We start from the raw sequence: 23,167 nt of genomic DNA, 5'->3' as shown, positions 1-23,167 counted from the left end.
GATCTGTGTTGTGGGTGTTGATAGTCCTATTTTCTGCTCTTTGTTTAATAGATAGTGTTTCCTTTATTCCTCCTACATCAATGCCCCACTCATATTTCAGGCTGGGACCTACTCCTAATTTAGAGTTCTCTTCCCCCTTTTGCCAACTTCTATTATGAATCTACCTTTGCCACCCAGCTTAGGGTATCCCAAGGTTCTCTTTACCAAGCCACAGTCGCAGAGCTCCAGGGAAAAGCAACCTGGTCTCATCTCTCCAGGCAGAGAAGAACAGAAGCTCCATCTCCACACATGCTTCAGATGGCATTTCCAGTCTACCTGAATCATTACCAGCTAGAAGCAGCGGTCATTGAGACTTGCACGTGAGCTGCAAAGTATAAAATTGTGACAACAATTCCAGTGCCATGCGGACTTTTCCTGGATGTAGACTTTTCCTGTACTCCTGCTCCTTGTGACAGCTCCTAACAGACTGAACTGGGGTTGGGTTGCATTTTTCAGTGATTTGGCATGGTCATGGGGCCAACTTGGACTTGGTGAACATGTTAAGGACACTACTCTTTTATGGATTCTTCCTGTATTGGCCAAGAGTTTGCTTAAAGGCTTTAATCACTGTAAAAAAAAATGGAGGACTAGATAAAGAATATGTGGCATATATACACCATGGTATACTATTCGGCCATAAGAAATGATGACATCGGATCACATACAACAAAATAATGGGATCTTGATAACATTAAACGGAGTGAAATAAGTAAATCAAAAAAAAAAAAAACAAAAAACAAGAACTGCAGGATTCCATACATTGGTGGGACATAAAAACGAGACTAAGAGACATGGACAAGAGTTTGGTGGTTACGGGGGGGGGGGGCAGGGGGAGTGAAGGAGAGAGGGGAGGAGAGGGAGGGTGAAGGGCACAAAGAAAACTAGATAGAAGGCGATGGAGGACAATCTGACTTTGCGTGATGGGTATGCAACAGAATTGAATGACAAGATAACCTGGACATGTTTTCTTTGAATATATGTATCCTGATTTATTGATGCCACCCCATTAATATAAAAATTTATTTATAAAAAAAAAGGTTAACGAAGACCCAGATAAATGGAGAAACAGTCCACGTTGGTGACTAGGAAGGCTGGCTATCACAAAGGTAGTCAGTTCTCCCATAACTGACCCATACATTCAATAAAAATGCAATCCAAATCTGTCTCAAATGAGTTTTCAGGCAACATGACATGCTTATCCTAACATTTATATGGAAGGGAAAAATGCGAAGAATAGTGAAGATACGCCCGGAGATGATACCTAAGATGCAGGCACTTGCTTTAGCAGAGATCAAGATGTCCTATCGAGAGGTACAACTTAGGACAGTTCAACACTGGCACAGGAATAGATAAATTTATGCAACAGGATTGGGAGCTCTGAAACAGAGAAACACAAATATGTACCAAAAGGACTCCAGATACTGCCAAATATTCGCTAAGGGTGAAAATCGCCATCGCCCGGATTGAGAATCCCGGACATAAGAATATGGAAGCACGTGTAATATTTCACATCCAAAGAGAGAATAGTCTGGGAAACAAGGCTTGGAAGAGCACAAAGCTCCACTCGACTTCACAAGTTCCTGGCGGGTCCAGTAAAGGGAGCCTGAGAAGCAGGAGGGAGGAAAAGGGGGCGGGACTTCGGTGGGTGAGCTTCCATGGAGTTCGAAGCTCATTGTTGCCCGACCACAGCGGAAAGCCAAGGCAGTGCTGGAAGCTCATTGGCCTTTGTGAAAAGGGCGGGAAAGAAAGCGACAGTGGCCCAGTCTTCCCTCAAGTCTCTTGTCTCAGTCTATGGATTACAACCTGCTAGAGGCTGAGGTAAGCACAGGCTGAAATCAGGAAGAGGGACCCTCGGTCGATTGCCACCCTTTGTCTTTCCTCCTGCCCTCCCTCCCTCCCGCTCTGGATCTCCAACCCCTTCTCCTCTCTTCCATCTCAGCGGGGTACCTCTATCCATTCCTGATGACCCACTCTGCCCCTCCCCACTCAGCAGAACTGCTGTGTGAAAACCCATTGCCCCAGCCTCCTGAGCCCTGGACTCTACGCCCTGAAGCAAGGCTCATGACCCTGCCTTTGATTCTGAGGAGGGTGGGGCAGTGAATGATAGAGCTGCTTGAGAGGAGGTGATGCAGTCCAGGTGCGTGGGGGAGGGAGTCGAAGCAAAAGTGTGTTCCAGCATAATTTTTGAAGTGTTGAGAAGAGCATGGAAGGTTTTTGGGGTGGGGTGCTGCGGGAGAGAACACATGGGTTTGCATGAAAGCAGGGAAGGTGTGTTGGTGCAAGGGAACAATTAGCGTGGTGAGGAGTTGGCTGTTCACAGATCAAGGTGTGGCATTTGATACGGGGCTCAAGAAACACGTATTCAATGAATAATCGAGAGAGGGGATGAATGAAAATCATTATTGAAAGAGGAGCTTAGGATCCATCAGAATAATATGATTTCATGTGGTGGCAAGGTCTGCCAGCTTAAAAAGGGAGCAAGGAAATAATTAAGATTATGGTGGGCTGCAAGAAAACTACCAGAATAGAGTGTGATAAAAATAATTGAATGTAGGGCATACAGAGACTAGTAATAGAATTGAGTGCCAGGGGCATAGATTCATGAGTGGGCAGTGAATGAATACAGAAGATAGGGGAGACACTCGTGAAAGTGGATGCCAGGAAAATAGTTGAGTATAGCAGAGTATAGGATGATCCATGATAAGGGCAACTGGTAATAGTTGAAGGGGGCACAAGAGTGCATGCATATGCCTGAAAATGGGGTCTATGTGGAGTGAAAGTAAGCAAGGGGAATAATAATGAGATTGAAATTATACAGGACCCCAGCCAAGAGTTTCTTGGAACGAAGCTATGCATGAGTGGGGCTTCCTAGGAAAGAGGCTACATGAGCAAGAAGACGGGTGCAATCTGATTTCAGCAGTGAGCTGGATGGAGAAGGATCCAGCCCCTTCAGATGGGGTTTGCCAAGGTCAGTGGAAGTATGTTTTGGGGTAGGGAACTATGTGGCCATCCTGACTTCTACTCCTGGACCTAGAACCAAGGATTCTGATGAAATGCCTGCTATGCCCTGCTGCCCCTGCGACTCCACCACTGGGCTTGAGACCAGAACCCCATGGGCGATTAAACTTGGCCTCAGAAGAACTGTAAGTCACTGTGCCTGGTGCCACAACTAAGACATCACTGACCAAACCGAGAACCACGAGCGCTTCTACCTCCTCCAGGCTTGTGACTCTCACAAGTGTGACCTCTTCTTGTGAGTATGCTGTCTGACAAGGGGAAGGGAGGTCAGGCCTTCTCTAAATGTGACTGACTTTAGACATTTGCTCTCCCACTTGACGGAGCGCCACAGGGTCTTGCCTGCTGAGAGTGCCTTGAGGACGGAACAAGGGGACCATGTAAAGAGGCACCTGACTCGAGGACTGATGAAAAGTAGAGCCACACCTCACAACAATTGCAGCTTTGTCAAGAAGTTGGCCATTCAAGGAGGAGTTCCCAGTGAGTGTTTCTGGCCAGGAAGGGAACCTGGGTATGGATGGGTATAGGAAGCATGAGTAGTTTTTTCACCAGCCCTATTACCCAACTTTGATGTGGCTTTTAGCAAGTTGCTCTTTGGGCCTTAGCTTTCTTCCCCAACTATAAAACATCTCCATATCATCTACCAAGTGTTGATGGAAAGGAGAAATCTTTGCGTGTGTGTCGATGTGTGTGGTGGTGGTGAAAACGTCCAAGGTGAGAGGAGACCTCAGATGGAAGATGACGTACAGTGGGGTGGGGTAAGGGGGAAATGATCTTCTAAGCTGTTTTCAGTCTCTCACAGCTGGGATGGTAAACGTCATTCCCTAGCTTAAAGCCCACCCATGTGCAACCCCCAGGGAGGTAAAGAGAGTCTGGGGCTAGTGGGGGAGGCTCCCAACTTAGCCACTGCCCAGACCCCTTCCTCTGTGTCTTCAAGATCTGGCTTCTATTTCTAACCCTACTGCAACTTGCCATGTGGTCTTGGGAGAAAAATACTTCTCTATGGGCCTCAATTTCCCCAGCTGCAAAATGAACAGTAAGACTAGCTGGTCTTCAAGATGTTCTCAGCTCTGACATTCTGGGCTCCTATCCTCATCCCAAAACATGCCCACATCTCTCCATGGCCTGCCTGCTACCTGACTCCAACCTGTGCTCTCTGCTCCTGCAGGGGATCTTCCAAGGAGCTCTGCTGACCGGTCAGACCCCCAAATCTTTGTCTCTGTCCTGGACTCCAGCACCCTTGAAGAAGCAACTGACAAGTTCTCCTTCCAGGAATTCCCACAAGCCGCCTACCCTGATCAACAACACGTGAGTAGAGTGCAAAGGAGCATGGCGCTAGTTCTGTATTGTGTTATTGGGTGCCCATCCTTGTGCTTGATGCCATGGGATATGGAAAGAGGAACTGGAGGCAGCGGTGGTGGTGGAAGAGGAGGTGGAGTAGAAGGGGAAGAAAGCGGCATCTCAGACTAACAGGCACAGACAGGGCTCTACAAGCTTTGACATTTCCGACTTGTGAGAAACTTTGGACAAGGGAGTTTAGGTCTCCAGGTCTCCAGGACTCCATTTGTTTGTCAGTGTGCTGTGAAAGCGGACAATATTCTACACCTGTAGCATTGACAAGAGGACTAGCATAACACCTGCCACGTAGCAGGCCTTTAACAGAGGGAGGCTTTTATTCCACATGAACCAGATTGATGGGATAGAAGGTCCTGCTGAAAAGGGGTCCATGATAGTGAGGGCCACAGAGGCTGAGGCAAGAGTCCAGAGGCCATTAGAGAAAGCCTCCTGGAGATGAGCCAACCTGGTCCTTCAAGTCCCATGGGGATTGGGGACTATGGAGGCAGGAACCAGTCCCTGAACAGGGACGGTAACCGTACCTGTCCAGGTGCTCTGCAGTTTAAAACACAGATACCTGTGATTTCCCATAATCTTCACTGTTGCTCTGAAACTTTTGAAAAAACTGGCAGAAATTAGGGTCTCAAGGAAGATATAGAGAAAAGAGATAGGAAAGAAAACAGGCCAAGCAGAAGAAAGGACCTGCCCAAGCCCCAACAAGTAATGGTCAGCGGGCATGCATTCAGACTCCCACATTCAGATACTGCAAAATCTGGCCCCTCTCTGTCTACTGGTAGTGTGTGCCTTCCAGAGGGTTTAATCACCCAGCCTCTCCTTTCATTGCTTCTAGACACTTAACTCTGGTCCTCCAACCCTATCCACCCTTGACCCTCTTGTACTGCAGCCAAGGATCCTGGGAAAATAGTTGGGTCTAGAACCTTGGCAGGAGCAAAGGGTACAGCAAATTGGAAGAGCAGAACATCTCGGGTTGGGTGGAGCCTTCAGTGGAACTGGGAACTGAGGGGGCACTTGTCACATGAGGCACGGAGGTGTTGTTACGCAGTTCCTGTTCTCTCACTGCCTTTTCTTTGTAGGTCCCCACAGCTTCTGACCAGGGCTGGGTTTCTGACCTTTTAGAGTGGCAGCGACAGCTGGAAGCCGCCGAGGCTCTGCTGATTCTGAGAGAATCTTCCTAGGCCCCTTCAGGCTCCATCCTTGAGTTTCATCAGGTAGCTTGGTCCTTGAAAGGTGAACATGGGGTGGGAATAGCTGGGAAATGGGAGGCTGTTGTGGTAAGCGGGGCATAACTGGAAAGTCAGGGTTGGTGGGTTGAACCTCCCTGGGCCCAGGCACCCAAGCTCCTCAGTCTGAGGCCTGAAATAGCAGTTGATGGTTGTTCAGTGAATCATGAGTTTATCGATCTTTGTACTCAACATCAAATGTCCAGTGCCCTGATGTCAAGAAAGAAGGAAACTGGGGCCCTGAGAGTGGCAGGGACTTGCCCTAGGGCAGTGATCAGCAAACTCATTAGTCAACAGAGCCAAATATCAACAGTACAACGATTGAAATTTCTTTTGAGAGCCAAAATTTTAAAACTTAAACTACATAGGTAGGTACATTGTTATTAACTTAATTAGAGTTCTCCTAAGCTGGCCTTTGCTAAACACTGAAGGGGCCAAAGAGCCGCGCCGCGGTTTCTGACCAAGGCCCTAGGGCACGTAGCATATCAAGTGGAAGAGCCAGGTCTCCCGACTCTCCACCCAGAGTTTTCTACCCAAACCCTTGTCATCTGCTGTGGCCTGGGGAGGGCATATATAGGTGATAAGAACCTAGTCTGGAAAGGGATTCTGGTCCCTGCCTTCAGGGAACTTCCAGTCTAAATGTGGAGCCCGGATGCCTTCACAAGTTGTGTTTTGCAGCTAAATCTCAATGATGGGCCTGTAGAGGAAGGACTGGTGGTGGTCTGAGGAGAGGTAGACACCTGGTCAGGCTGAGAAAGAAGGCTGGCCACTCCCAGACCAAAATGGTGGGTGGGGTAGAGTGTGTGAGTGAAGCAGCAACCCTGGAGGAACTGCTAGAACAGAAGGGGATGAGGTTGGAGAGGTGACCAATCACCGAGGTCTGTCATGCCAGGCTTAGGAGGCTGGACAAGCAACTGTGGGTGGTGAGGAGCTAGGGAATGTGTGAGCTGAGGAACACCATATTCAAAAACCCTGGGCTGGCAAAAAGAAATGTGATGGCTGTGATGGAGGGACTAGTGGAGGCACGACTTGAGGTGGGCAAATCAACCGAGGAAGAGTTCTGTGCAATAATAATCCAGGTGGCCCAGCCTTGATGGGGTGGAACAAAAAGGAGGGAAAGGTCAAGAGGGGAAATGGGTGTGAGTTGACCCTGACCCCTTCCTTTGTGTCTACAGCTCCTGCTGGAGATAGAGGTTTCCACCCTTCTAGCCCCTCTCTCCAACCCAGGCCAGCCAACTCTCTTTCTCTGCCTATTGGACATCTGGGGCACATCTCCCTCTTGACCTAGAAGTCCAGATGAGGAGACCTCTCTAGAGCACTGCCTATTTATGTATTTGAAAAATGTTTATTGTTCAAATGCACACACACACACACACACACACACAGCCTTCAGGTAGTTCTATAAGCTTTCAGACTCTTTATTATTTGGGGCAATTTCTTGCCTGAGGGAAGATATTCTTGTACCTCCATCACTTACTCCCTTGGATCCTGGGGCCTTTAATGTCATATAAAAACAAAATTATGCAATCTAAGCTGGGTAGCCTCGAAATAGGGTTCGGTGTGTTTATATGTCTGTATGCCAGCATTTTTATCTGACTCGTGATTGTGAATATACCGATGAACTCATGTATGTATCCATGCATGTGAAAATTTGATGATCCCCCCTTATTTTTGTGTTCATGTTTTTGTGCGTGTGAACAAATAATAAACTCTTGTTGTTGAAGACACTGAGATACAGGAGTTGTTTGTTACCACAGTATAACCTAGACGATCCTGACTCTAACGGACTTGTTAAATTCACTTTTCAAATTGAAAATCACCTTACTCAATAACCGGAATTTCTTGATATGACTGGGTAAGAAAATGGTAGAGAATTAAGGATAGCAGATTTATTCATTCAGCAAGTAAGTGCCTACCCTCTGTCTGGCATAGACTGTGTCCAGGGCCACAGATTGAAATGTCTGCCAGCTTCCTATATTAGCCGGGTGACATTGATCAATAAGCATACATAGGCTTCAGGTAAACATTTTTATAGCATTTGAACTGTTGATTCTGTTGTGTACTCATCACCCAAAATCAAATCATTTTTGTCACCTTATATTTGTCCCTCTTTATCCCCTCCCCCACGTCCTGTACTATGTCCTCCTCCCCCTGGTAACCACTTCACTTTTATATATGTCCATGGGTCCCAGTTTTATATCCCACCTATATGTGAAATCATATAGTCCCTAACTTATTCTGGTTTACTTATTTTACTCAGTATAATGTTCTCGAGGTCCATCCATGTTGTCTTAAATGTCGCCATCTCATGATTTCTTATAGCTGGTAGTATTCCATAGTATATATGTACCACATCTTCTTTATCCAATCCTCTACCGAAGGACACTTTGGTTGTTTCCGTGCCTTGGCCACTGTGAATAATGCTGCGATGAACATGGAGGTGCATGTGTCTTTATGTATCAATGTTTTTGAGTTTTGGGGGTATAGCCAGTAGAGGTATTTTTGGGTCTGTACTTAATTTTTTGAAGAACCACCATACTTTCTTCCGTAATAGCTATACCAGTTCACATTCCCACCAGCAGTGAATGAAGGTTCCTTTTTCTCCACAGCCTCTCCAACACTTGTTATTACCTGTCTTGTTGATAATAGTCAATCTAATAGGTGTGAGGTGTTAACTCATTGTATTCAATAGTTTTGATTTGCATTTTCGCTAGTGAGAAAGAGCATTTTTTCTTCCATCTTTTGGCCATTTGTACAACTTCTTGGGAGAAGTACCTGTTCAGGTCTTCTCCCCACTATTTAATTGGATTGTTTGCTTGTTTGTTGCTGAGCTTTGTGATATTAACCCCTTATTGGAGCTGTTGTCTATAAATATCATCTCCCATTTGGTTGGCTGCCTTTTTGTTTTGCTGTCGGTTTCTTTTGCTGTGCAGCAGCATTTTAGTTTGATACAGTTCCATTCATTTATTTTTGCCTTCACTTCCCTTGCTTTTGAAGGCAAATTCATAAATTGTTCTCTATGGCCAAGGTCCATGAGTTTAGTGCCTATGTTTTTTTCTATATGATTTATTGTGTCAGATGTTATATTTAGGTCTTTGATCCATTTTGAATTAATTTTTGTGCAGGGGGACAAACTGTAGTCCAATTTCATTCTTTTGCATGTGGCTTTCCAATTTCCCAGCACCATTTATTGAAGAGGATTTTTTCCTCTCACTGTGTGTTTTGGCCTCTTTGTTGAATATTATTTGTCCATATATGTGTGTTTTATTTCTGTGCTCTTGATTCTGTCCAATTGGTTTGTATGTCCGTTTTCCTGCCAATACCATCCTGTTTTGATTATCCTGGCTTTATAGTATAATTTGAAGTCAGGTGGTGTGATACTTCCGGCTTCATTATTTTTCCTCAGGATTGCTTTGGCTATTCTAGGTTTTTTATGGTTCCATACAAACCTGGTCATTTTTTTTGTTTGTATTTTGTTTAAAAATGACATTGGGATTTGCATTAAATTTGTATACTTCTTTGGGTAATATGGTTATTTTAACTATGTTGAATCTTCCAATCTATGAACATGAGAGTCACAGGGCTTTTGTACAAGTTGGTGTGATTGTATATGTGAAAGTTCCCGGGACAGAGTAGGCTTTCAAAGTAACAATGCTCAGGAATCTATCAGCTCTTACCTGCACTTGTTTCTCGGTCTTCTGCTGATGTTCCAAATGAACAAAGAACTGGAGATGCCACCAGGAAGATAGAAAACTCAATTGGACATGCTTGCTCACCAACTCTTTCCCATCATGCTTCCTCCTTCCTACTTTCCCTCTCTCTTTTTCATCCAAGATGATTGATGGTGATGATATTGATTACAACTTATCCTTTCTTGCTTGAGGCCTTCAGAAGGAAGATTTCTTTTTTTTTTCATTTTTTTTTTTTTCTGAAGCTGGAAACGGGGAGAGACAGTCAGACAGACTCCCGCATGCGCCCGACCGGGATCCACCCGGCACGCCCACCAGGGGCTACCTCTGCCCACCAGGGGGCGATAATCGGCCCATCCTGGGCGTCGCCATGTTGCGACCAGAGCCACTCTAGCGCCTGAGGCAGAGGCCACAGAGCCATCCCCAGCGCCCGGGCCATCTTTGCTCCAATGGAGCCTTGGCTGCGGGAGGGGAAGAGAGAGACAGAGAGGAAAGCGCGGCGGAGGGGTGGAGAAGCAAATGGGCGCTTCTCCTGTGTGCCCTGGCCGGGAATCGAACCCGGGTCCTCCGCACGCTAGGCCGACGCTCTACCGCTGAGCCAACCGGCCAGGGCGGAAGATTTCTTATAATCATTATTTAATGCCAGATAAACTAACATGTGCCACCACTCAGCCCATAGAGCAAGACTGATGTCCATTTCATGCCTCTTTTATTTCCCAGGTTTGTTACTTAAATCAGTTGTCCTTAAGCTCCCCCTCTCCCAGTATCCAATAAACAAGTTCATATATTCGTGGAAGAAGGAAGCAGTGCTATCTGGAGAATGACTAAAACCATGCTATGCAGTTGTGTCCTAGGTATGCCACAGTCCCACAGTTGAGTTGGTAAAAGGGAAAGTATATATTGAGTTACAGGGTATGTCATGAGAAGAGGGAGGATAGAGAAATAAATTGATAGAGGTTGGGAGAAAAAGTAAGTCTATTTTTCTTGTGCCCTTTCAGTTTTCTGCGTCCCACCTGCCCCTTTATGCACGGCTATTTAGACCTGACCCTGGTTCCTAGCTCCCCACGCATTGTGCTATCTACCTTCTAGAAAAGTCTCTTAATGACATATTATCAGCATCTTAGAACATTGTCATGAATGTTAAATATCAAACCTGTTGTTGTGAAGTATCCTTTGTCATGTGCTGCTCCAGTTCACAATTTTAAAACATCACATTCATAGAATAGCGTGAGTTACATCTTGATTCTTGTGTGTTATACAGCAGCATTGGTTGGATCTGAGAATATCCACCAGATAAGATCATCTGTAGAGTGAATCAGTTTCAACCAGTGGTATCCGGGGAAATGTTAACAACAGACTTTCTGGGGATAGAGCAGATTTTGGGGAAATGCACTGTGTTTATAGTATTTGCAGATTTCAGACTACTGCTATAATGTCAATTAATGCTGAGCTGGGAAGAGACATATTTCTATGATTCAGATACAATGAATGTAATGACCTCAAGATAATAGTAAAACATAGGGAGATAATTAGATTGACTAAGTTTGAGTATGTATAATGTCTGTTTTCAATATAATGCATGCATTGTAGTTGTTAATTATGTAAATAGTTTTTAATAACAACTGGTTGTTTTTTTTTTGGTTTTTTTTGTGTTTTTTTTCTTTGTATTTTTCTGAAGCTGGAAATGGGGAGAGACAGTCAGACAGACTCCCACATGCGCCCGACCAGGATCCACCCGGCACGCCCACCAGGGGGCAACGCTCTGCCCACCAGGGGGCGATGCTCTGCCCCTCTGGGGCGTCGCTCTGTTGCGACCAGAGCCACTCTAGCACCTGGGGCAGAGGCCAAGGAGCCATCCCCAGTGCCCGGGCCATCTTTGCTCCAATGGAGCCTCGCAGCGGAGGGGAAGAGAGAGACAGAGAGGAAGGAGAGGGGAAGGGGTGGAGAAGCAAATGGGCGCTTCTCCTATGTGCCCTAGCTGGGAATCGAACCTGGGACTTCTGCACGCCAGGCCGACGCTCTACCACTGAGCCAACCGGCCAGGGGAATAACAACTGTTTTTAATAGCTGGCTTGCAAAATTCCTGAAAATTTAACAGTTTGCTCTTATGTTCAAGTAAGAGTCTCCTCCAGCCCCTTCACTGCTTTCAACCCTTGCTCAGAAAAGCACCTCTTCTAAAGTAGGTCACTGACACTACAGGGCTGCTAGCACTGGTTTCTGAGTAAAAATAGCTTAATGTCTGGGGGAAGTACTAATTATTAATTTTAAAAATGGAATGATATGAGGCAAATATTTAGCAGAATAAATTGTCAAAAGCATTTATTGGCGAACATGTGTTCTCAAAGACAGCCAAAATTAGGGGAAGGTGAAAAGTAGGAACACCAAAAGAAGCAAAACTCATGTAGGGATGTATTCAACAGATTTCTTTTCTTTCTTTCTTTTCTTAGAAAATTTAACAGCGTGACATTGATCAACAAACATACATAGATTTCAGGCAAACGTCACTACATCATTTGAATAGTCAATTACATTGTATATCCATCACCCAAAGCCAAATCATTTTCCATCACCTTATATTTGTCCCTCTTTACACCCTTCCTCCAACCTCCCTTCCCTTACTTCTCCCTCACCCTGGTAACCACTGTGCTCTTATCTATGTCCATGAGTTTCAGCTTTGTATCCCACCTGTGTGTGAAATCATACAGTTTTTAGTTTTTCTGATTTACTTATTTCACTCAAAGGCTAAAGGAATGTTACCTGGATATCAGATCTGTATCTCTCATCAGAGATACATACATTACCCTCCCTTCTCCTTCTCGGATAAGTGCTACATAATCTACATAAACTTCTCCACTGAACCTTTTCACACTTAAAATATATAGACTTCACTTTTAACTATAGGCACCATGTTGTACAGTAGATCTCTAAAAATATACTCATCTTGTACAACTATAGCTTTATACCCATTAAACACCACCTTTTCATATCATCCCTTCTCCTGTCCCCTGGAGACCACCATTTTATTGTGTGCTTCTATGAATTTGGCTATTTTAGATGTTTTGTATTAGAGGTATTATGCACTTAAAAATTTGTTAAGTTTTCTTATCATAAGATATCAAACCAAAACAAAACAGAATGAAATATCAACAGTACACAGGAAACTTTTGGAGGTGACTTTGCCTGGACTCTGTTCAAGAAAGCAACTGAGTTGATAGCTCTCCTCCTGGCTGAAAACAAAATAAGTTGCCAATCATGAAGGCATAAACCCTCAAAAACTTGCTCCCTGAGATCCTCAGAGGGCTTGAGGAATGTCTTGGAATGCCATGTCAGGGACATGATTCTGTGCAAAACTCCACACTGAACAACTAACTAGATGCCTTGTTCAGTGGGGAAATGAGACCATGTTAAGAAATAGATAGTGCTCCTGGTGACTATCTTGAGAGTGACCTTTATGAAGACTACACATACTCTTGAGGAGCATATTTGAGACATGCTATAGATGTTGTAGGTCCATATTGAGAAGCAGCATTTCACCTTTGCAGAACTAGAGGCCCTAACCAATAAAGGTATCTGAAGCATAAGTACTTGGAGTACTTTATTTAGAGCAGGGGTAGTCAACCTTTTTATACCTACCACCCACTTTTGTATCTCTGTTAGTAGTAATATTTTCTAACCACTCACCGGTTGCACAGTAATGATGATTTATAAAATAGGGAAGTAACTTTACTTTATAAAATTTATAAAGCAGAGTTACAGCAAGTTAAACCATGTAATAATTACTTACCAAGAACTTTATGTCGGATTTTCACTAAGTTTGGCACAATAAATCTTTATAAAACAACTTACTATAGTTAAATCTATCTTTTTATTTATACTTTGGTTGCTCCGCTACCACCCACCATGAAAGTTGGAATGTCCACTAGTGGGTGGTAGGGACCAGGTTGACTACCACTGGTTTAGAGTAAAGATAGTTAAACTGATCAATGTCACCCCATTAGTGTAGGAATACGCTGTGAAGACTTGCAAGGTTAGGGTAAACAATTAAAGGCGCTGTAGGGTGAAAACACTGAGGGAACGAGAGTCCAGAGGCCTGTCTGACCCTGTGCTGGAAACAGCAAAACAGCAGGATAAGATTCAGCAACAAGAAAATGTTTAGGCTATTAGAAGTAAGTATGTTTCTTGTCCTTTACTTCAACACCCTGAAAACTTCTTCTCTCTGTTTCCTTCAGTTATTTGTCTTGGATAATAAATATCTGAGGAACCCTAGGGACAGGGCTTAAGTCCTTTGATTTGTGGACAGGGTCTGTTGCCGCTTCATGGCCCCTCAGAGCATTTGGTCTCCAGGTAGTTCATTTTCACTGTGACATATTAAATGTAGTTTTCTAATAAAAATTTAAAAATCATATACAGTCCCTGGCCAGTAGGCTCAGTGGTAGGGAGTTGACCCTGTGTTTGAAGTTCCCTTAAGGTTCAACATGCACTGTTAGTTGGCCAGAGCCTATCTGGCCTGTTCTCATTTATCTGATCTACTTGATCCTACAGACATTTCAATCTGTGGCCCTCTAGACAACTGGACATAGTCTATGCCAGACAGAGGGTAGGCACTTACTTGCTGAATGAATAAATCTGCTATCCTTAATTCTCTACCATTTTCTTACCCAGTCATATCAAGAAATTCCGGTTATTGAGTAAGGTGATTTTCAATTTGAAAAGTGAACTTAACAAGTCCGTTAGAGTCAGGATCGTCTAGGTTATACTGTGGTAACAAACAACTCCTGTATCTCAGTGTCTTCAACAACAAGAGTTTATTATTTGTTCACACGCACAAAAACATGAACACAAAAATAAGGGGGGATCATCAAATTTTCACATGCATGGATACATACATGAGTTCATCGGTATATTCACAATCACGAGTCAGATAAAAATGCTGGCATACAGACATATAAACACACCGAACCCTATTTCGAGGCTACCCAGCTTAGATTGCATAATTTTGTTTTTATATGACATTAAAGGCCCCAGGATCCAAGGGAGTAAGTGATGGAGGTACAAGAATATCTTCCCTCAGGCAAGAAATTGCCCCAAATAATAAAGAGTCTGAAAGCTTATAGAACTACCTGAAGGCTGTGTGTGTGTGTGTGTGTGTGTGTGTGCATTTGAACAATAAACATTTTTCAAATACATAAATAGGCAGTGCTCTAGAGAGGTCTCCTCATCTGGACTTCTAGGTCAAGAGGGAGATGTGCCCCAGATGTCCAATAGGCAGAGAAAGAGAGTTGGCTGGCCTGGGTTGGAGAGAGGGGCTAGAAGGGTGGAAACCTCTATCTCCAGCAGGAGCTGTAGACACAAAGGAAGGGGTCAGGGTCAACTCACACCCATTTCCCCTCTTGACCTTTCCCTCCTTTTTGTTCCACCCCATCGAAGCTGGGCCACCTGGATTATTATTGCACAGAACTCTTCCTCGGTTGATTTGCCCACCTCAAGTCGTGCCTCCACTAGTCCCTCCATCACAGCCATCACATTTCTTTTTGCCAGCCCAGGGTTTTTGAATATGGTGTTCCTCAGCTCACACATTCCCTAGCTCCTCACCACCCACAGTTGCTTGTCCAGCCTCCTAAGCCTGGCATGACAGACCTCGGTGATTGGTCACCTCTCCAACCTCATCCCCTTCTGTTCTAGCAGTTCCTCCAGGGTTGCTGCTTCACTCACACACTCTACCCCACCCACCATTTTGGTCTGGGAGTGGCCAGCCTTCTTTCTCAGCCTGACCAGGTGTCTACCTCTCCTCAGACCACCACCAGTCCTTCCTCTACAGGCCCATCATTGAGATTTAGCTGCAAAACACAACTTGTGAAGGCATCCGGGCTCCACATTTAGACTGGAAGTTCCCTGAAGGCAGGGACCAGAATCCCTTTCCAGACTAGGTTCTTATCACCTATATATGCCCTCCCCAGGCCACAGCAGATGACAAGGGTTTGGGTAGAAAACTCTGGGTGGAGAGTCGGGAGACCTGGCTCTTCCACTTGATATGCTACGTGCCCTAGGGCCTTGGTCAGAAACCGCGGCGCGGTTCTTTGGCCCCTTCAGTGTTTAGCAAAGGCCAGCTTAGGAGAACTCTAATTAAGTTAATAACAATGTACCTACCTATGTAGTTTAAGTTTTAAAATTTTGGCTCTCAAAAGAAATTTCAATCGTTGTACTGTTGATATTTGGCTCTGTTGACTAATGAGTTTGCTGATCACTGCCCTAGGGCAAGTCCCTGCCACTCTCAGGGCCCCAGTTTCCTTCTTTCTTGACATCAGGGCACTGGACATTTGATGTTGAGTACAAAGATCGATAAACTCATGATTCACTGAACAACCATCAACTGCTATTTCAGGCCTCAGACTGAGGAGCTTGGGTGCCTGGGCCCAGGGAGGTTCAACCCACCAACCCTGACTTTCCAGTTATGCCCCGCTTACCACAACAGCCTCCCATTTCCCAGCTATTCCCACCCCATGTTCGCCTTTCAAGGACCAAGCTACCTGATGAAACTCAAGGATGGAGCCTGAAGGGGCCTAGGAAGATTCTCTCAGAATCAGCAGAGCCTCGGCGGCTTCCAGCTGTCGCTGCCACTCTAAAAGGTCAGAAACCCAGCCCTGGTCAGAAGCTGTGGGGACCTACAAAGAAAAGGCAGTGAGAGAACAGGAACTGTGTAACAACACCTCCGTGCCTCATGTGACAAGTGCCCCCTCAGTTCCCAGTTCCACTGAAGGCTCCACCCAACCCGAGATGTTCTGCTCTTCCAATTTGCTGTACCCTTTGCTCCTGCCAAGGTTCTAGACCCAACTATTTTCCCAGGATCCTTGGCTGCAGTACAAGAGGGTCAAGGGTGGATAGGGTTGGAGGACCAGAGTTAAGTGTCTAGAAGCAATGAAAGGAGAGGCTGGGTGATTAAACCCTCTGGAAGGCACACACTACCAGTAGACAGAGAGGGGCCGGATTTTGCAGTATCTGAATGTGGGAGTCTGAATGCATGCCCGCTGACCATTACTTGTTGGGGCTTGGGCAGGTCCTTTCCTCTGCTTGGCCTGTTTTCTTTCCTATCTCTTTTCTCTATATCTTCCTTGAGACCCTAATTTCTGCCAGTTTTTTCAAAAGTTTCAGAGCAACAGTGAAGATTATGGGAAATCACAGGTATCTGTGTTTTAAACTGCAGAGCACCTGGACAGGTATGGTTACTGTCCCTGTTCAGAGACTGGTTCTTGCCTCCATAGTCCCCAATCCCCATGGGACTTGAAGGACCAGGTTGGCTCATCTCCAGGAGGCTTTCTCTAATGGTCTCTGGACTCTTGCCTCGGCCTCTGTGGCCCTCACTATCATGGACCCCTTTTCAGCAGGACCTTCTATCCCATCAATCTGGTTCATGTGGAATAAAAGCCTCCATCTGTTAAAGGCCTGCTACGTGGCAGGTGTTATGCTAGTCCTCTTGTCAATGCTACAGGTGTAGGATATTTTACACTTTCACAGCACACTGACAAACAAATGGAGGCCTGGAGACCTGGAGACCTAAACTCCCTTGTCCAAAGTTTCTCACAAGTCGAAATGTCAAAGCTTGTAGAGCTCTGTCTGTGCCTGTTAGTCTGAGATGCCGCTTTCTTCCCCTTCTACTCCACCTCCTCTTCCACCACCACCGCTGCCTCCAGTTCCTCCTTCCATCTCCCATGGCATCAAGCACAAGGATGGGCACCCAATAACACAGTACAGAACTAGCGCCATGCTCCTTTGCACTCTACTCACGTGTTGTTGATCAGGGTAGGCGGCTTGTGGGAATTCCTGGAAGGAGAACTTGTCAGTTGCTTCTTCAAGGGTGCTGGAGTCCAGGACAGAGACAAAGATTTGGGGGTCTGACCGGTCAGCAGAGCTCCTTGGAAGATCCCCTGCAGGAGCAGAGAGCACAGGTTGGAGTCAGGTAGCAGGCAGGCCATGGAGAGATGTGGGCATGTTTTGGGATGAGGATAGGAGCCCAGAATGTCAGAACTGAGAACATCTTGAAGACCAGCTAGTCTTACTGTTCATTTTGCAGCTGGGGAAATTGAGGCCCATAGAGAAGTATTTTTCTCCCAAGGCCACATGGCAAGTTGCAGTAGGGTTAGAAATAGAACCCAGATCTTGAAGACACAGAGGAAGGGGTCTGGGCAATGGCTAAGTTGGGAGCCTCCTCCACTGGCCCCAGACTCTCTTTACCTCCCTGGGGGTTGCACATGGGTGGGCTTTAAGCTAGGGAATGACGTTTACCATCCCAGCTGTGAGAGACTGAAAACAGCTTAGGAGATCATTTCCATCTCCTAAGGTACGTCATCTTCCATCTGAGGTCTCCTCTCACCTTGGACGTTTTCACCACCACCACACACATCGACACACACGCAAAGATTTCTCCTTTCCACCAACACTTGGTAGATGATATGGAGATGTTTTATAGTTGGGGAAGGAAGCTAAGGCCCAAGGAGCAACTTGCTAAAAGCCACATCAAAGTTAGGTAATAGGGCTGGTGAAAGAACTACTCATGCTTCCTATACCCATCCATACCCAGGTTCTCTTCCTGGCCAGAAACACTCACTGGGAACTCCTCCTTGAATGGCCAACTTCTTGACAAAGCTGCAATTGTTGGGAGGTGCGGCTCTACTTTTCATCAGTCCTCGAGTCAGGTGCTTAACGGGGTCCCCCTGCTCCGTCCTCAAGGCACTCTCAGCAGGCAAGACCCTGTGGCGCTCCGTCAAGTGGGAGAGCGAATGTCTAAAGTCAGTCACATTTAGAGAAGGCCTGACCTCCTTTTCCCTTGTCAGACAGCATACTCACAAGAAGAGGTCACACTTGTGAGAGTCACAAGCCTGGAGGAGGTAGAAGCGCTCGTGGTTCTCGGTTGGTCAGTGATGTAGTTGTGGCACCAGGCACAGTGACTTACAGTTCTTCTGAGGCCAAGTTTAATCGCCCATGGGGTTCTGGTCTCAAGCCCAGTGGTGGAGTCGCAGGGGCAGCAGGGCATAGCAGGCATTTCATCAGAATCCTTGGTTCTAGGTCCAGGAGTAGAAGTCAGGATGGCCACATAGTTCCCTACCCCAAAACATACTTCCACTGACCTTGGCAAACCCCATCTGAAGGGGCTGGATCCTTCTCCATCCAGCTCACTGCTGAAATCAGATGGCACCCGTCTTCTTGCTCATGTAGCCTCTTTCCCAGGAAGCCCCACTCATGCATAGCTTCGTTCCAAGAAACTCTTGGCTGGGGTCCTGTATAATTTCAATCTCATTATTATTCCCCTTGCTTACTTTCACTCCACATAGACCCCATTTTCAGGCATATGCATGCACTCTTGTGCCCCCTTCAACTATTACCAGTTGCCCTTATCATGGATCATCCTATACTCTGCTATACTCAACTATTTTCCTGGCATCCACTTTCACGAGTGTCTCCCCAATCTTCTGTATTCATTCACTGCCCACTCATGAATCTATGCCCCTGGCACTCAATTCTATTACTAGTCTCTGTATGCCCTACATTCAATTATTTTTATCACACTCTATTCTGGTAGTTTTCTTGCAGCCCACCATAATCTTAATTATTTCCTTGCTCCCTTTTTAAGCTGGCAGACCTTGCCACCACATGAAATCATATTATTCTGATGGATCCTAAGCTCCTCTTTCAATAATTATTTTCATTCATCCCCTCTCCCGATTATTCATTGAATACGTGTTTCTTGAGCCCCGTATCAAATGCCATACCTTGATCTGTGAACAGCCAACTCCTCACCACGCTAATTGTTCCCTTGCACCAACACACCTTCCCTGCTTTCATGCAAACCCATGCGTTCTCTCCCGCAGCACCCCACTCCAAAAACCTTCCATGCTCTTCTCAACGCTTCAAAAATTATGCTGGAACACACTTTTGCTTCGACTCCCCCACACACACACACACACACACACACACGCATCTGGACTGCACCACCTCCTCTCAAGCAGCCCTATCATTCACTGCCCCACCCTCCTCAGAATCAAAGGCAGGGTCATGAGCCTTGCTTCAGGGCGTAGAGTCCAGGGCTCAGGAGGCTGGGGCAATGGGTTTTCACACAGCAGTTCTGCTGAGTGGGGAGGGGCAGAGTGGGTCATCAGGAATGGATAGAGGTACCCCGCTGAGGTGGAAGAGAGGAGAAGGGGTTGGAGATCCAGAGCGGGAGGGAGGGAGGGCAGGAGGAAAGACAAAGGGTGGCAATCGACCGAGGGTCCCTCTTCCTGATTTCAGCCTGTGCTTACCTCAGCCTCTAGCAGGTTGTAATCCATAGACTGAGACAAGAGACTTGAGGGAAGACTGGGCCACTGTCGCTTTCTTTCCCGCCCTTTTCACAAAGGCCAATGAGCTTCCAGCACTGCCTTGGCTTTCCGCTGTGGTCGGGCAACAATGAGCTTCGAGCTCCATGGAAGCTCACCCACCGAAGTCCCGCCTCCTTTTCCTCCCTCCTGCTCCTCAGGCTCACTTTACTAGACCCGCCAGGAACTTGTGAAGTCGAGTGGAGCTTTGTGCTCTCCAAGCCTTGTTTCCCAGACTATTCTCTCTTTGGATGCGAAATATTACATGTGCTTCCATATTCTTATGTCCGGGATTCTCAATCGGGGCGATGGCGATTTTCACCCTTAGCGAACATTTGGCAGTGTCTGGAGTCCTTTTGGTACATATCTGTGTTTCTTTGTTTCAGAGCTCCCAATCCTGTTGCATAAATTTATCTATTCCTGTGGCAGTGTTGGACTGTCCTAAGTTTTACCTCTTGATAAGACATCTTGATCTCTGCTAAAGCAAGTGCCTGCGTCTTAGGTATCATCTCCGGGCGTATCTTCACTATTCTTTGCATTTTTCCCTTCCATATAAATGTTAGGATAAGCATGTCATGTTGCCTGAAAACTCATTTGAGACAGATTTGGATTCCATTTTTATTGAATGTATGGGTCAGTTACGGGAGAACTGACTACCTTTGTGATAGCCAGCCTTCCTAGTCACCAGCGTGTACTGTTTCTCCATTTATCTGGCTCTTCTTTAACCTTTTAATCTTCCAGTTTAGTATTTAGTTTTATTTTGTACATTCAGACCTTGTGTATCGTTTACTGTATTTATCTTAAAATACTCTACAGTACTATTGATCTTGTCCATGATATCTCTTCAAAATGACAGTTTTTATTTGTATCTAGTTTATAGAAGTTCACTTGACTCTTTAAGAAGTAAACTGCTCTTGGCCCTGGCCGGTTGGCTCAGTGGTATTGTGTCAGCCTGGCATGCTGGAGTCCCGGGTTCAATTCCGGGCCAGGGCACACAGGAGAAGCGTCCATCTGCTTCTCCACCCCTCCCCCTCTCCCTCCTCTCTGTCTCTCTCTTCCCCTCCAGCAGCCAAGGCTCCATTGGAGCAGTGTTTGCCGGGGTGCTGAGGATGGCTCTGTGGCCTCTGCCTCAGGCGCTAGAATGGCTCTGACTGAGGCAGAGCGACGCCCCAGATGGGCAGAGCATCGCCCCCTGGTGGGCATGCCAGTTGGATCCCGGTCGGGCGCATGCGGGAGTCTGTCTGACTGTCTCCCTCTTTCCAACCTCAGAAAAATACAAAAAAAAAAAAAAAAAAAAAAAAAAAGAAGAAGAAACTGATCTTAAAGTCAGTCACCATGCTGTACTCAGTGATATCTAATGATTTGTCTATAGGTGTTCCATGGTTTTCTGCGAATCTGTGAGTAACAGAAGTACAAATATCAAGCCACAAGTTTCTTACTGTACTGTCTAGGACAATTCATTACAAGGTCCAATAGAGATGGCAAAGTTGGGCATCTTTGGGTTGTTCCTAATATTAAATAGATAGCTGCTAATATTTCCATATGAAAATGTGTTTCCTGAGATTCATAGTTTTCTTTCCTTCCTTTTTCTTTCCTTTCTTCTTTCCTTCCTTCCTTCCTTTCTTCCTTCCTTCCTTCCTTCTTTTTTTCCTTCCTTCCTTCCTTCCTTCCTTCTTTCCTTCCTCCTTTCCCCCTTTCCTACCTCTCTTCCTCCCCTCCCTCCCTCCTCTTTCTTTCTTTCTTTCTTTCTTTCTTTCTTTCTTTCTTTCTTTCTTTCTTTCTTTCTTTCTTTTCTTTCTTCTTTCTCTTCCTTTCTTCCTTATTTCTTTCTTTCATCTTTCTTAGTTTATTTCTCTCTCCCTCTCCCTCTCTCTATTTATTTTTTTCTCTTTCGATCTATCTTTCTTTCTTTAAATTGTGCTGTGGAAAATATCAAACATTTACAAATAGGATTAGTATACAAAATTTCAAACAATATTCAGGTTCACTTCAGTAGAGCACTGTTCCTGAAACATTAGTTTGCATTAGAATCACTCAAAGGGCTTGATAAAACATAGATTGTTAAGCTCCACATCTATCAGTCTCCGATTAAAAAATCTGGGGTGAGACCCAGAGTTTGCTTTTCCGATAAGTTCCCTGGCGATGCAGATGCTGCTGGTGGGAACCACTGTTCAAGAGACAACACGTAAGGAACTTCCAATCATCCATTGCTCAAATCCAACTATTAACAATTCATAGTTAATTTCATTTCATACATATTTTCTCCTCTCCACCCTCCTCTGGATCATTTTCAAGAAAATAACAAAATCATCTTATTTTATGATGGTAAATATTTCAAGGCATAATTCTAAAATACGAGCAATCCATTCTCCTCGAATTTTTTATTTTGAAAATGCACAAAGTGGAAGAATGAACACCTTTTTACCTACATTTGTATTATCTCATTGTTTTATCTCTTCTTTTTCATCTTTTGGCATAACCACTGAGTTCCAAACACTTCATCCAATTACTGCAGAATGTATCTCCCAAGAACTAGGATAATCTCTTGCCTCTCCCCAGTACTATTATCGCAGTGAAGAAATTTAACAATGTCGTGACAATATTCATCCAAGTCCATATACAATCCATATTCAAATTTCCTTAATTGTTCCAATAATATCCTTTTGAGAATCATCAATTCAATCAGGTTTTATACATTGCATTCAGCTGTCATGTCTCTTTGGTATCTTCTAGTCTCAAACAGTACTTCAACTTAAATCTTTCATGACAATGACATGAAACAGCCTAGGCCTGTTTTCTTTTTTTCTTTTTTTCTTTTTTTTTTCTTTTTTTTTTTGCATTTTTCTGAAGCTGGAAACGGGGAGAGACAGACAGACTCCCGCATGCACCCGACCGGGATCCACCCAGCACTCCCACCAGGGGGCTACGCTCTGCCCACCAGGGGGCGATGCTCTGCCCCTCCGGGGCGTTGCTCTGTCGCGACCAGAGCCACTCCAGCGCCTGGGGTAAAGGCCAAGGAGCCATCCCCAGCGCCCGGGCCATCCTTGCTCCAATGGAGCCTCGCTGCAGGAGGGGAAGAGAGAGACAGAGAGGAAGGAGAGGGGGAGGGGTGGAGAAGCAGATGGGCGCTTCTCCTGTGTGCCCTGGCCGGGAATCGAACCCGGGACTTCCACACGCCAGGCCGACGCTCTACCACTGAGCCAACCGGCCAGGGCCTGTTTTCTTGTAAAGTGTCTACAATATGGGTTTCTCTTGTTTAGATTTATTTTTAACATTTTTTTGCAAGAATATAGAACAGGTGATGAGTAATTCACATTATATCACATTTGGAAGCTCCTATTGCCAGTGTGTCTAGTTGCCTGTGCTGCTATTTGTATTGCTCAGTTTGATCACTTATTAAGGTGTTGTTGGACAGGTCATCCATTGTAAAGGTATATATATTTGTCTCTCTGTGATTTATGAGCAGTTTGTTTTGTGATATTTTGATACTATGTAAGTATTC

At 45.3% G+C, this 23,167-nt stretch overlaps 1 protein-coding gene across 1 annotated transcript; it reads right to left on the bottom strand.

Moving 5' to 3' along the window:
• Positions 1-14,546: 14,546 nt before the first annotated feature.
• Positions 14,547-18,559, bottom strand: LOC136386353 (doublesex- and mab-3-related transcription factor C1-like). Its single transcript, XM_066357811.1, is given in 7 exon segments — positions 14,547-14,659; positions 15,828-15,983; positions 16,168-16,225; positions 16,978-17,020; positions 17,102-17,241; positions 17,881-18,139; positions 18,432-18,559. Coding segments are annotated over 7 exon segments (897 nt in total).
• Positions 18,560-23,167: the final 4,608 nt, after the last annotated feature.

Source organism: Saccopteryx leptura, chromosome X, assembly GCF_036850995.1.
Source record: "Saccopteryx leptura isolate mSacLep1 chromosome X, mSacLep1_pri_phased_curated, whole genome shotgun sequence".
In the NCBI taxonomy this organism is placed as follows: domain Eukaryota; kingdom Metazoa; phylum Chordata; class Mammalia; order Chiroptera; family Emballonuridae; genus Saccopteryx; species Saccopteryx leptura.
This window is presented reverse-complemented; position numbering and strand designations above follow the sequence as displayed.